The following is a 13047-nucleotide window of genomic DNA, read 5'->3' on the forward strand; positions in this document are numbered from 1 at the left end:
CAGGGATGAGGCAGGTCTGAAATCAGCCAGATATGAGCCAGGCTTCACATCAACAAGGTCTATAGCCAGTTATAGCTATAGCTGTGGCTGAGCCAGAGACCAGTACCCCTACAACAATGCTCAAACAGAGACTGAACCTTCAGGCCAAAGGTTAAATGGGGCTCGTGAGTCCATGGACAGAGGGTGTGGGTGGAGGCCACAGGTGAGGCTGGTCAGGGCCATTAAGGTTTATCAGGTCTTAATCAGGCCTTAATTAGGCTCTCTGGGTCCTGATAGGGCATTTAAAGAGAACCAAGGGCCCCTGCTGTGTGTCTGAATGATCTGTGTAGTGTTGTACCAGCAGAAAGGAAACAGCTGTGATAGTGATGGCCTTAGGGAAAGGTGTGTCCTCTTCCTTTCCTGGTGCTGTTTCAGTCCCAGTGTATGAGAGGTTACAAGCAATATCTTATGTTCCTTGTCCTGGATGTGGGTGATCTGGGTAGAATTATAAAACTAAAAGGGAAGCAGCTGCAAGGGTGATAACTCCAGGGGGGAAAGGTGGGTCCTCTTCCTCTTATATCCTGGAAGCTAGAAATGCTTGTATGTGTTCTGAAATTTGTGTTTTTTTCTTGCTTTGCTTGAGTAAACAAACCCAGAGAAAAAGGTTTAGATTGAACAGTGGTTTAGGGATTTGTTTTATCTTCTTTAAATACCTTCTGAATCATTTAGCAGCTAATCTGACTGTTTTCAAGTGGGATTGGGGTTTCCTATACAAAGTCCTGGCCTTCTAAAAAGGCAATTGCTTCTCCTTAGGCTCAAGATGTACCTCTGGGAGTGTTCTGAATCATAACAACAGGAGAGGTAAACACAGAGTTTACAGGAATAGGCCCATATCTAGATAACAGATCTGCATGTCTTATTCTCGCTGTGGCTGAAGAAAAACTCCCACCAGCTTCTGTGTTGCTCAGATTTGGATTGTGCGAATTAGGTAATGAAGCGATAGATAATATAATTTCTAAGTGTCATTTTGAATTATTCTTTGGAGATGGGACCTACTGAGCTTTCCAGGATCATACTTCAGCATAAAGGTCTGATTCTTAATGCTCCCATCATTGTTAATTACATCAGTAATTAGGGACCAACCAAGCTGCAGGCCCTGCTATTTTGGGCACTGTACAACTGAAAGTAATAACATAAGTGGCAGTCCCTGTTTTGGAGAGTTTCAGGGTAAATAATAAAGACAATCAAAGATAGGAAAAGGTCCCCTTCCAGAAATACCTGGAATTAATTTTATTTAGTGTTTGTCTTGAGCCCCTGTCCACACAATTTTTAATAACTTTTCATAGGTTTTGGCATAATTGATTCTAATGTACCATCATAATACAAAACTTGCATTTCTGGCCTTTATCTTTCTGTAACTGGTTAAGCATTTTTATCTTTCAGTGTGGACAAGTTTCCCTGCCCATGCTGGTGTAACAGGTTTGCCTTGTTCCCCTCCCAGCTCTTTGTGCAAAAGAAAATTCCACAGCAAATTTACCTCAGATGATACTACTACTGCTTTCTGTTTGGTCCCCGTACATTCTTTTTACTCAAGTGTTTATGGATTAAGCTCTCCAAAAGTCGTGATGCAGGCACGTTGTCTGGTTTTGCAATGCGTTCTGGATGGACGTAGGTCTAAGGACAGTGGGCTTTGGTGCCCCTTCCCTGAGAGTCTGTGGAAGTACAAACGCTTGGAAGATTGTGGTTGTGCTTTAGGCAGCATGGCAGGCTCAGATATTTAAATATGTTGGCAGTAGCAGGAAGAAGCACTCTGAAATGAGTTGAACAGCGCGTCTCTCAGCTGTTGTGAAGTCAGTCCTTAAAAGTAATAACTTTTAATGAACAAGAGCGTTGCCTGTTCTCTGTCTCTCTTCAAAGACAGCTGTATGAGGAGCAGCATTCTACTCTTATGTTCAAATCAATTGAACTAGGATAAAAATAAATGCAATTCAGTTATTAACATAACACTTGTCTTCATTGTTGTTCTAAATGTTGGAATTGCTTAATAAGTTATTCTTTTCTTGTCCTTTCTCATGTAGGTTAATAGCCAAGCAGCAGTGAAAGGAGTGCATTAAGCTAGAGGACATAATGCTTGTAGCAGCTGGTCAATTTTTATCTTCTGACATCAAAAGGATCCCCACCCTCGATAAGGAGATACCTTTTTACCTTTTTCCTCAGGTGAGGAAATTTCCTCAGGAAATGTGCTTCCCTCCCCCCCCACCCCCCCGTGTAAATCTTTCATGAACAGATGCGGTAATATAAAATATCAGTCTAAAGCTCTTTTTACATTTCTTTTAGCTAAAAACAGAAATGCAAAATCAGATTGTGACACAGCTGAAATAAATGCTGTTACAGAGGAAGATGATCACAAAAACATTATTTCTCTGGCAAGGAAATGGGCCATTTTCTGCAAGGCCTGCATAATTGCTACAATAACCCACATTTATGCAAAGGCAGGTAATTTGGTTATTTTTCTGCTTGCTCGTTGAGCATGTTGGTGACATATGGCGGATTTAATATTCCCGGATTTGGATTATTTTGGGGCGCTCTGTGTGTGTGTATATATATATATATTTGGGTAGCTGAGTTTGAGGAAGTCAACCCTTGCAGTCAGTTTTAAGGGTGTGGGTTTCCTTCTTCTCTAGGGCGGTTGCCCCCCTTCCAAATAGTCGAAACAGGAACATTTGTTTTAAAAAAAAAAACCCCACCTCGCTCGGGGAGAGGGCGGTAAGAAATGGGGAAGCAACACCTGAGGGCGGGCGGGGCCGGGATCACCGGCAGGGCTGCCCTCCGGGCGGGGAGCCCCCACTTCACCCAGCCGGGTGCTCCCGCCGGCCTGCGCAGCGGCCCGCTCCGCACTTCAAAGCGGGGCGGGCTGAGAGCTGCCTGCCATGCCGCTTTCCCGAGCGGGGACCCGGAGCTCCAGGCCGAGCCAGGGGCCGGGCGGCGGCACGGTCCCCCCGCCGCCAGCGGGGACCGGCAGCACACTGACTGGAGGCCGCGCCTGCGCAGTGGCGTCCGCCTCCGCCCCCCCCCCCCCTTCGGGCCGCGCCTGCGCAGTGCGCCGGAGCTGTCAATCGTCCGTCCCCCCCGCCCCGCTCCGCCACCGCCTCCCCGCGCGGCGCCGCTCGGGCCATTTTGCGGCGCGATGAGGCGGGAGCGGCGGTGAGCAGCGCTCGGCCCCGGCCCCGTCCCGCTCCTCTCCTCTCCACACTCCCCGCCTCGCCCCGCCGGGGCCTGGCCCTCCGTGCGCGGGGAGCGAAGGGGAAGGAAGCTCCAGCCAGGGGACAGAGAGACCCTGAGCGTCCCCCGCCCGCCCCTCAGCGCCGGCCCTCGGCGGCGCGGCGGAGCCATGAGCTGGGGCACGGAGCTGTGGGTGAGTGAGTGCGGGAGGGAGGGAGCGGGGTCGCAGTTGCGGCGGTTACCGCGGAACGCCGCGCCCGCCCTGTGTCATAACGGTCCGTACGGAGGGGCCGGCGCTGGCCGCGGTGCGGTGCGGGGGGCCGGGGCGGGGCGGCCGGGGCTCGGCCGTGCGGGGCACCGCGGGGGAGGTCTGGCCGGGGGCCGCTCTCTCCAGGGGCTCCCCCCTTTCTAGAAACTTTTACGTGTAGCCTCCGCAGGGAAATCCCGGCGGAGACTCTTTAGTTTTGTTTATTTTCTGCAGTAAAATGAAAAAAATACTCACCAGCACAAAAAGCGCCCGCGGTTCCAGAGCGGAGGGAGGCTTTCCAGCAAAGGCTGGGGTGGGTTTTGTGTGTGGCTTCTGCAAGGGGCTGGAGGAGAGGCTCCGAAGTGGATTTATATACAAGGGGGTCCAATTTCAGGAGAGGGAGCTGCAGGGAAGAAAAGCCAGATGATAAAATTTCCTTTCGCTGTTGTTAAGGGTTTTTTCTCTCCACGCTTGTTTTGAAGGACGGAGGTTTTTATTAGAGGAGTTTTCTGTTGTGTGTAAATAAGTACGTTTTAATGGTGGGGAGGGTTTCAATGTATAAAGCTCCTTGATTGTTTTTGAAGTGAACCTGAAAAGTATAAATGCATTTGGTTTACGATGGAACATTACTGGAAAATATCAAACTGTTAAAAGGAATGAAAAGTGGATAATAGCGATTTGAAATAGTCCCTTGCTAATCTGGGAAAATAAGGGTAGGCAGAAAAAAGAAGTCTCGAAAGGCAAAAGAGATATACATATTCAATCACAAAGAGGACATGATGCAGCCATGTTTGGCAGCGTGATGGTGGAGCATGGAGCAAAACCTGTTATTGAGGGCTCGTAATAGTGGACAGGAGACTGTGCAAGCGGTTGGTAATTTAACTGTGGGACCTTAATCTTTGGGGAAATCTGTGCTCGGGAGGGGGGGAAGAGGAAACAGTGTTTTGAATGGAGAAGTCACAAGTGAGTGGCAGAGGGTCATCTGGATTGCAAAGCACTGCAGGATTTCACTCCTGTATTCATGTCTGTGGCTAGTAACCAGTGCGAGTTAAGATGTGAACATATCTAGGCTTTTAAACTGTCTCTGTATAGAAATGGTTATTTTAGATGTGCTAATTGCTGTCGTTTCTGGATGCATTACTGGCCTGTTCTGGCAGACAGTTAAGTAAGCATCCCTTTTTGCTGTGACATTGTAGTCATGTTATAGCTAGATCTGGTTAGAACTAGACAGTAAAATTAGGAAGCAAACACTTACTGAGAGGTTATTGGGGTATGTTTGTATATTCCAGAGAAAGAAAGGTGATACCTACTGATGAAATATTGTAGTGATGCTATATTGATTCATCAGTATATAAACAGCTCTGCTGCATGGGAGTGTTTATGGGAAAATCTGCAGTTGCCTTCTTTTTCTGCATCTTGGATGCTTTGGGGAGAGATGAAATAGTTTGAGTGGAATTAAAGTAAGGGTCAGTATAACAATTTTGACACAGGAAAATAAATTCTGAATTCTCAAGATGGACTTAGTTATTTTTGCATTCTTAAAAGTGTGCAAGCAATATTGAGATGTTTCTGCGCAAGAACAGTAGTAGTAGATAGTGCTTATAAATAGTTGTTTCTGTTTTATGTAATCTTTGCAGGTGTGTATGCAGTCATATATTTATCTTCTGTAACAGTTACACACTGCTTTTGTAACATACTTTTTTTTGCCCCAAAAATTTTGTTGGTGAAATTATTGTCTTCAGCAGCATCAGAGGGTTATTTTTCACATCTTCAATGTAGTACTTTGAGAAGCATAGCAGGTTACTGAGGAAGAGGGTTGGTCCAACAGATTAAATGATTCTAGATAAAAAATTGGCAGGAGTTGCTTTATTTTAAATTGGGCAGAGTTTTGAAAACACATTGGTTTTCAGTGCTCTGGGTATTTTGGCCAAAACACTGATTTCTCTCTCCATGGTCTCCCTTTAACTGGGAAAGGAAGCCACATAAACAATCTGTATTTAATACATTACCTCCTTTTGTTGATGATGGCATGCTTTTTTTTTTTTAAACAAAATTAAATTTACATTTACCTTAGAACTTAGTATTTGTTTTAAGTAGGCAGGGAATGGGTATTTAGGAACAGGTGTTGTAAGCTACAAGTGCCTGTTTTATGGTGTGACTGGTATATGATTTGATACAGCCATTTGATGGACTGAAAGTTGAGGCAGTAACAAGTGTTTTCAACTGTAGTTTAGAAGTTCGAAATTTGCTAGAAAGATTAGCGTTGTTTGATCAGGCTTGACTTGCACCTTGTATCTCTGGTGTGCTAATCTATCAGACTGGATGTGTGTTCATGACCCACTCTTTAAATGTAGCAAAGGAGAAGTAAAATCAAGCTTGCTCTTTAGAGCATGTAGAATGTTAATGTGCACAGATTTATGCAGAATTTCTGTTCGTTCATGGGAAAAAAAAAAAAAGCTGGTTGCAGAAAGCCTCATACTTAAGAAGCAATAAAATCCCTTTGGCATCTTGTAATTTATTCCCAAGACTGACTTTTAGCCTTGTGCTGTGATGTGAGTGTATTCTGTGTCTCTGGCTTGCAAAGTTCCTATTGATGTTTCACTTGAATCTATACTTCTGAGTTTCATTTTAGGATTGGCCCTGTAAGCGTCAATGGACCCATAACCAGCATAATTATTAGAGGTACTAATGCAGCATTTATATCCTGTATGAGGCTAAATGCTCAGGATAATGAGATCATCTGGGGCCTCCAAGCAATCCAGCGTTACAGAGCAAAACCTGAAGGTCTCATGTAACCGTCTGTGAGTTTCCTGTGTGTAAGCACGCTGTACAGGGTGGCAGTGGCTGTGCTGTGCAGTTTGTCAGTCTACCCAACCCCTGCAAAAGTCTTTCTGCCTGTTATACGTGAAACATACGGGAACTGGAGGAAGAAGTCGTGGGTGAAGGATGAAGTACAGTCATAGGACCCAACCATTTTGTTTTTCACCCCAGTTCAAGAGTAGCATTAAGGGCTAACAGGTAGGAGGGTATCATAGATACTTATTTCATGTCTGATTCTTGAAATTGGCAATGTTTTCTAAATAGTTAGGTAATGTAAGTGGTAAGTAAAGATTATGTGTACAGACCCAACTTGTACCTTCAGGCAACTACGCTTTGGGGACAACAGGCTGTAAAAGCACATTTGGATCTCTTTCACCCTTTTCCTCTCTTGGGTAATGGGGAAGAACATAGAGCATGGCAGACACAGCTATTCTGAAGGGTGCTTTAGCTAGTAAAATGCTACTGTGTGCTACACTTCCCACCAGTGTCCTTTTGTGTGGTATGAAGCCCTTGAAGCAAGCCGTAGGAATTACATAGCAAACTGAGCTAACACTAACCTCAGCACTTCAGTCCTTGTCTTTTGAGTGGAAAAAGCTGTGGCTGCATGGTTGGTGTATTGAAGGGAATGAGCTTTCTTGATGATGAATCTTGGTGCACTATGTAGTTTGGGTGAGCTACGGGTAAATTTGTGGTTAAGTGGTCCAGGAAAAACTCTTCAGAACACTGTCACACGGCATGGCAAGTGCAAGCCGCGAAGTGATTAAATGTGGCAAGATTAATCTTTTTGTTATGAATGTTTCAGAGTTACAGACACTGTGGGTTTGTTGTTGGGTTTTTTCCACATTCAATGTAAAGTTTAAAAAAAGGCTGGGGAGGAAGGCGATTTAATCACATTTTTCTTTGACCTTTGTGAAAAGCTGAGTGTCTGCTAACAGCCGTCACTGTCCTTTCAACCTGTGAGAAGGTGAATATTCTGTGTTCGCAAAGGACTTAATTTGCTGTCCTTACGCAAGGGGCTGTGTTGGCCAACTCATGTGACTGATACTTTGGGGACTCACCTTTTGTTTGTAGTGTGTTCCAGTATGCTTTAGTATGAAAAAATACGATTTGTGGATATGGTTATTTTTGCCTTATAAAGTTCATTCCACTTATAAATGTGAATTGTCTCTAAACTTTTTATGGTTTAGAAAATTGTTATTTTTGGGTATAGTGATTTCTTAATTCACAGTATTAAAACAAGTGGGATTCTTGTAGACCTTGTTCTCTTAAATACGTCTTCATTGTCAGACGATGAAACATGGGTGCAACTCAGAGTCAACTCAGTGCAACTCAGAGCGTGAAGGCCCCACTTGCTATCTGTAACTGATAAATAGTTTCCTCTTTCAGTACTTGCCTCTCTGTTTCATCAGCAGAATTTGTGTTTAAACAGCTGTAATCTTGCATTTCTTAAATTTGCTTGAATGCGGTATTGTTCTTCAATAGTATTTATAAGGTATGGGTGTTGCATACAGTGGTGACTCACATTCGGAAACTGTCTGGAGCACCTAGGTGATTTTGACTTTGCTGGCATTACGTAGTGGTGTTGTCTGGGCACAGTAGTCAAATGTGATCTTAAATGAAGGCTCTGTTCTTGTCAGCTTGTTCCCTATAAGAGGATCTTATAGGGGAGGATCGTCTAGGTTTGATGTGTTGATTCTTTTCTTAAGCCAACATCTGGTTTTATTGTATGCACCACTATAGTTGACTGCATACAATAGAAATCTGTGTATGTGTCATGCCACCCATCCCATTCTCACACCCCCTAACCCACACCCACCAGTTCTTTGGTTTTGGGTGTTAACTGTTACTCTTCAAGACCAAAAGGAAAAGGAGCTGGCTTCTGATGGGACAAGGACACAGCTTAGAAGTATTCAGTCTTGCATGCTAAATCACAAGTTAACTCTGATTATGAGTTGAGAGTTTCCATTATATAAGGCAATGGGCCTAGCCTTCAAAGGTGGGTGGATTAATTGTTTGCAGCTTAGAAAATCTTCCTCTGTAGCAAAAACAAATGCTCTTCTGAGAAGCCTGTTTTATTGTAAATTGGCTGTGAGTTGTTGCAACTTATTTGGCATTATTCAGACAACTCCTAGAGGCAGAGCTATGCATCCCTGACCCCTTTCTCTTTGTATTTAGTAGAATCTTGGTTTCTATTTAGTAACATGTTAGAACTTCTGTAGAGGCTGGAATTTCACCCACAAAAATATACTCCCAGAGTAAGGCACCCTAAAAGCAAATACAGTGAGAGGTTGGGGGAAAAAAAAGAGGTCAGGAATAAATGCATCCTATTTATAATTTTGGCTTGGTTATTCTAAGGCTCTTAGTAAAAGTTGTATACAGAGTGCTGGAGATGGGCACTTCAAAGCAAAATATACTTTTCATTAGCTAAGTACTCTGCGTAGTTTGGACAGTTTTGAGGTAGCAAAATTGTCTGACATTAATATATCCTTATTTCACAGTGGATCCCTCACTGTTTCAAGTGGTCAGCCTGTATATGCAGATTACTGAGTGAGAAATTGTTTATAGAAGTTGAATCATTACCCAGTATCTTAATTCTGCAGCGCACACCTTCGTGCATTTGCCCAGCACGGGATGGTAGTTCAGGCTGCTGCAGCCTGTAAGTATGTGCGTTTTAAAATTAGTGCTATCGTAGTCCTTTTCATTAGTTTACAAGTAGTTGATTTTTAAACTTTAAGATTTGTTGTGTGGGAACTCCCCTGCTGCTCACAGGAGCTGGTCGGCGGGAGAATGGGGCTATGTGTAAGGTCCCTGCGTGCACCCCTCGGTACTTCCAGGCACTAGGAGTAGAAGGGCTCTCTTCTGGCTTCTGAAAGAATTGCTGGGTCTTCAATGTGTGAATGTCTGAGTAATTTCGTTTACAATTCTGCTTTGCTTTAAGAAAGAGGTTTTTTCTATAATATTGTCACTGACCTATTCTTGTATTTCCTACCTATTCATTAAAGAATGGGGGATTTACGGTCTTTCAGCGTGAGTCAAGACTGCAGAATATCTTTTTTTCCTTTCAGGCACAGACTCTTCCCATTTGTATTGTGGCTGCTCAAGATTCCCTGCTTTCTTGAACCATATGGGAAGGCAGTCAAACATGAGATGATGTTTTTCTGGACTCTTTGCAGCTCATTAATGTTACTCATGTTGTGAAACATTCTTTTAAAGCAGAATTTCAAAAGCCATACTCCACATGAAGAGTAGGAGCCACTGCTGCACTGCAACTTAATAACGTGCTTTACGTTATTGTCTTTGTTGGTTGCTGGAAAGGTAACCTGGTAATGAATTTTCGAAATTCACTTTCATCTGTTTGAAATAATGCTTCTGAGATTGGTTATACATTGAGTCCAATCCAGCCGTCAAAATCCAATGCTCTGTTGAGTTTCCTTAGTGTTCATATAAATATTTTAAAATAACTTCCCCCTTCAATATAATCATGTGCTTTTCACATGAAACTGTTCTTCTTCCTTTCACCTCTAGAAACTCCGTTTTTCTATTTTGCCTTTTTTTTTTAAACAATAAGCTGGTTAAATTGGTGAGAGGAAAAAACACTGTTGCTCCTTGGCATATTGCAGTCTTTGTCGTTCTTTTCAAACAGTGGCTTTGGCTCTAAAATACAAAATGGGAAAAAGTGATATATATGTTGTATGTATGCACATAGGATGTACGTATGTACAGGATATGATGGGTTTAGTCTTCCTTCTTAGGCAGGTGTGGTAGGGGTGATTTGGATCCCTTAGGAATTTTTACGTGATTGCTTTGTCTCTGTGTTGTCTGGATAACCTTATTAACCTGGTCAATATTTTCTTTTGGCTCAGTTTATTAAGAATGGTATGTTGGCATTATTAAGTAAAATGTTTCATTTTGCGTCTAAAAATGGAAAAAATGTAGATGGGGTTTCTAGATTACTTACAGCACAGAGCAGCGCGGTTAAAGTGCAAGAATGAAATGTTGAGTGCCCGGTGTTCATTGCTGATCGCTGAAGCAGACCTGCATGCTGTAGAGCACGTAAAGCAGCAGTTCTGTTGCAATGCTGTCCTTAAATTATTTGGGGAAGAGTCAGCCTAAAAAACAACCAAAAGAACAACAGCAATCCCCCAGACACCCTCAGAAACCCAGTAAAGCAAAAAAACTTGAAACGGAGTCTGTCAGGAATTAATGCCTGGTTTAGAAAGGTGGTCCCCGATGAGCTACCAAGTCATCCAGATAGTCCTTAATCCCAAGGAAATGCCATGGTGGATTATCATTCTTCTTGTTGCTGAAATAACATAGGTTTCTTATGTTAAATATGTGTCACTTGGCTGCCTCTTGTTCGTTATTTTTCAAGTCCTTCTGCTTAGTACCTAAAAAGGTTTTAAATCAAATCCTTGAACTCTACCATTTTAGTGAGGCTGGTATCGGTGCTGCTAGTAGCATTTATGTATCTGAAGGGGAAAGGTAGTTTGTAGTGTTTAGATTTACACCTCTGTGAACAACAGGTACAATTTATCTCATAAACTATTAATTTCATAGTTCAAAAATTTTACTTTCATTGAACTGAGTCTGTTTATATGCAGATAAAGGAGTATTAGTTATGTGACAGGAGAATGATCATCTTGCAGAGATGTTGAGAATACTGCGTTTTACTAACTGGACTCCTGGAGTCAGTTCAGCTCAGCTCTGCTCCGATTAACTCTGAGATTGGATACCTTGGACGGTTTTCTCTGTCTTGGCCTATATTGTAGACTGAGCTGGTAGCTCTTCTTATTATGAAGGTTATTTAACACTTTCTGTTGAAGTCATCTGTTTTCTGCTGCTTACATTTTTTTCCAAGTTAGTGTGCTCAGACTGCAGTTTTCTTTTTTCTGCACTTGCCTCACATTTTTTTTGTATTTCAGATTAATCAGGATTATTCAGTTGTTACCAGGGCTAGTGTTTTGCACATACTAAACACGATGCCTCTTCGGTTTTGGAAAGCTGTAATGCTCCCATTCATTGGACCAAGGTTTTGAAATTTGGCAGACAATAGCTGTTGAACAGGGATATGCCTTCTGCTGTTCTTGAGACAATCTGCCCAAATTAGGCAAACTTGTAAGTCTGGAAAAATACCACTTTGCAAGTATTCAGTGAAGATATTAGTGCTGAAGTCTTCAGAAGTTCCAGTGTGTGCTGAGTGTGTTTTGGCCTGGGGGGGGGGGGGGGGGTTGTGGGACAAGATGATGCAGTCACCCCCAGAATAGTTGAACATGCCTCACTCTGGTCCTTGCAAGAGTGCAGCCAGACTTTCCATGTCATGGCTGCTCAAGGCCAGGGTGGAGTCTCCTGTGCTCTCAGACTCCTTTCTTGGCACCCAGCGGTGCGGAGGAGGAAGCTGACTGGAACATGGTCCTGCACGAGTGGGGTCTGGGCTGTATTAAGGGAGGATATGTGGGTCAGGGAGTTGGGAGAAAGTGGACTACAGCTGGGGGTAAAGAGAATGAAAGGCATGGCTGCATCGAGTCATGCTAAAGGTCCATCTGACCACGTATGCTTTCTTGATTGTAGCAAACCAGTTCTTCTCTTGGTACAGACTGGTTCTTCTCTTGTTATGGACTGGTTCTTCTCTTGGTATGCTTACCAGAGGGTGAGGAATGGGGGAAGAAATGCTGTGGTCATAGAGGAACCTAGCTGATTCAAGAGACCAAATGTGGTAGGGAAGAAGTAGTAGAGCTCAGACTAGGATCAAGTTACAGAAGCTTGGAGCTGCTTGTCTAGGAACCATTCCTGTGATTATAGTGCCAAGAATGATGGGAATGGGGTCGTTTGAGGAGAGACAATTTGAATTGGGAGTTCTGATAGTGAACTTGGGGAGGATGAGAGAACCGGGATTAACTGGGCAAAGGAAACAACAGAAATGAGCTCGGGGGAGAAAGGGAGTTTAAACAAAAAAGGCAAGGAACCAGTAACAAGGAAACAGCTTGGATAAAGAGCATGTGGAGAGAGCAGGGTTGGACCCTGGGTAGGACGGTGGGATTGTGACTTGCTGTCAGACAGGATGTGCAGTGGGATTAGTGCATTAGGCACGGCAAGTCGAGAGTTTGATGGGATCAGGAGAAAGTGTACTGGGTGCACAAGGGGAACAAGAAGCATGGGGCAAAGGATGAAGATCAGATAATAAATAAAACAGAAAAGTAGTGAAGGGCCCTAGCAGTCCTCTCTTGCATGCTTGGCTTTGTGGCGTTGCTATTTTTATGTGGCTTTTTCCATGTAATATTTAAGTAGAGTTGACTCACTGGTTTGAATGTATGTACGTTGATTTCTGTGGTTGCATTTTGCATCTTTACTCACTGTGGAAGAATATTTGACCACATCCCCAAATGAGAGCTTTATCCAGAAGTACGTGCACTGCTGTTTTTCATCCACTCATTCTGTGCAGAAAGCTTTGAGGAATTGTTTAGCAAATAGGTTTAAAATGCATTTAGATAATATTTCTCACTCTGCATTATGCTTTCTCTTATGCAGAGATAAATGCTTTAACACATTTATCTTGTATTTACAAAAGGAAAAAAATGATTGGCATGCAGCAGTGAGTGAATGGAAGTGTGTGTTCTCAAACAAAAGTTGAATGGGGAGGGGAAATATTTCTTGCCCTCTTGAGGGCTGTTGATCTGTCAAATATGGGTCTTATAGGAGTGGCATTCATTAAGAATGTGTAACTAAGGTTTTGCTGTAGTAAAAGAAAAACTGGCAGTGGATGAACCGAGAGAGCTGTGATA

General features: G+C 43.2%; 1 protein-coding gene across 18 annotated transcripts in view; it reads left to right on the forward strand.

The window, feature by feature from the left end:
- Positions 1 to 13047, forward strand: part of FNBP1 (formin binding protein 1) — a 110122-nt gene that overhangs the window by 2615 nt on the left and 94460 nt on the right. For 16 of the 18 annotated variants that reach the window (XM_072883440.1, XM_072883448.1, XM_072883451.1 and 13 more), the window contains exon 4: positions 2058 to 2196. In XM_072883440.1, the coding sequence (XP_072739541.1) occupies positions 2107 to 2196 (90 nt within the window). In that variant the 5' untranslated portion in view covers positions 2058 to 2106. Of the gene's footprint in view, positions 1 to 2057; positions 2197 to 3117; positions 3395 to 13047 lie in introns of those variants that run through there. The other 2 variants (XM_072883450.1, XM_072883459.1) reach the window with 1 other exon arrangement.

Source organism: Ciconia boyciana, chromosome 18 (genome assembly GCF_034638445.1).
Source record: "Ciconia boyciana chromosome 18, ASM3463844v1, whole genome shotgun sequence".
In the NCBI taxonomy this organism is placed as follows: Eukaryota; Metazoa; Chordata; class Aves; order Ciconiiformes; family Ciconiidae; genus Ciconia; species Ciconia boyciana.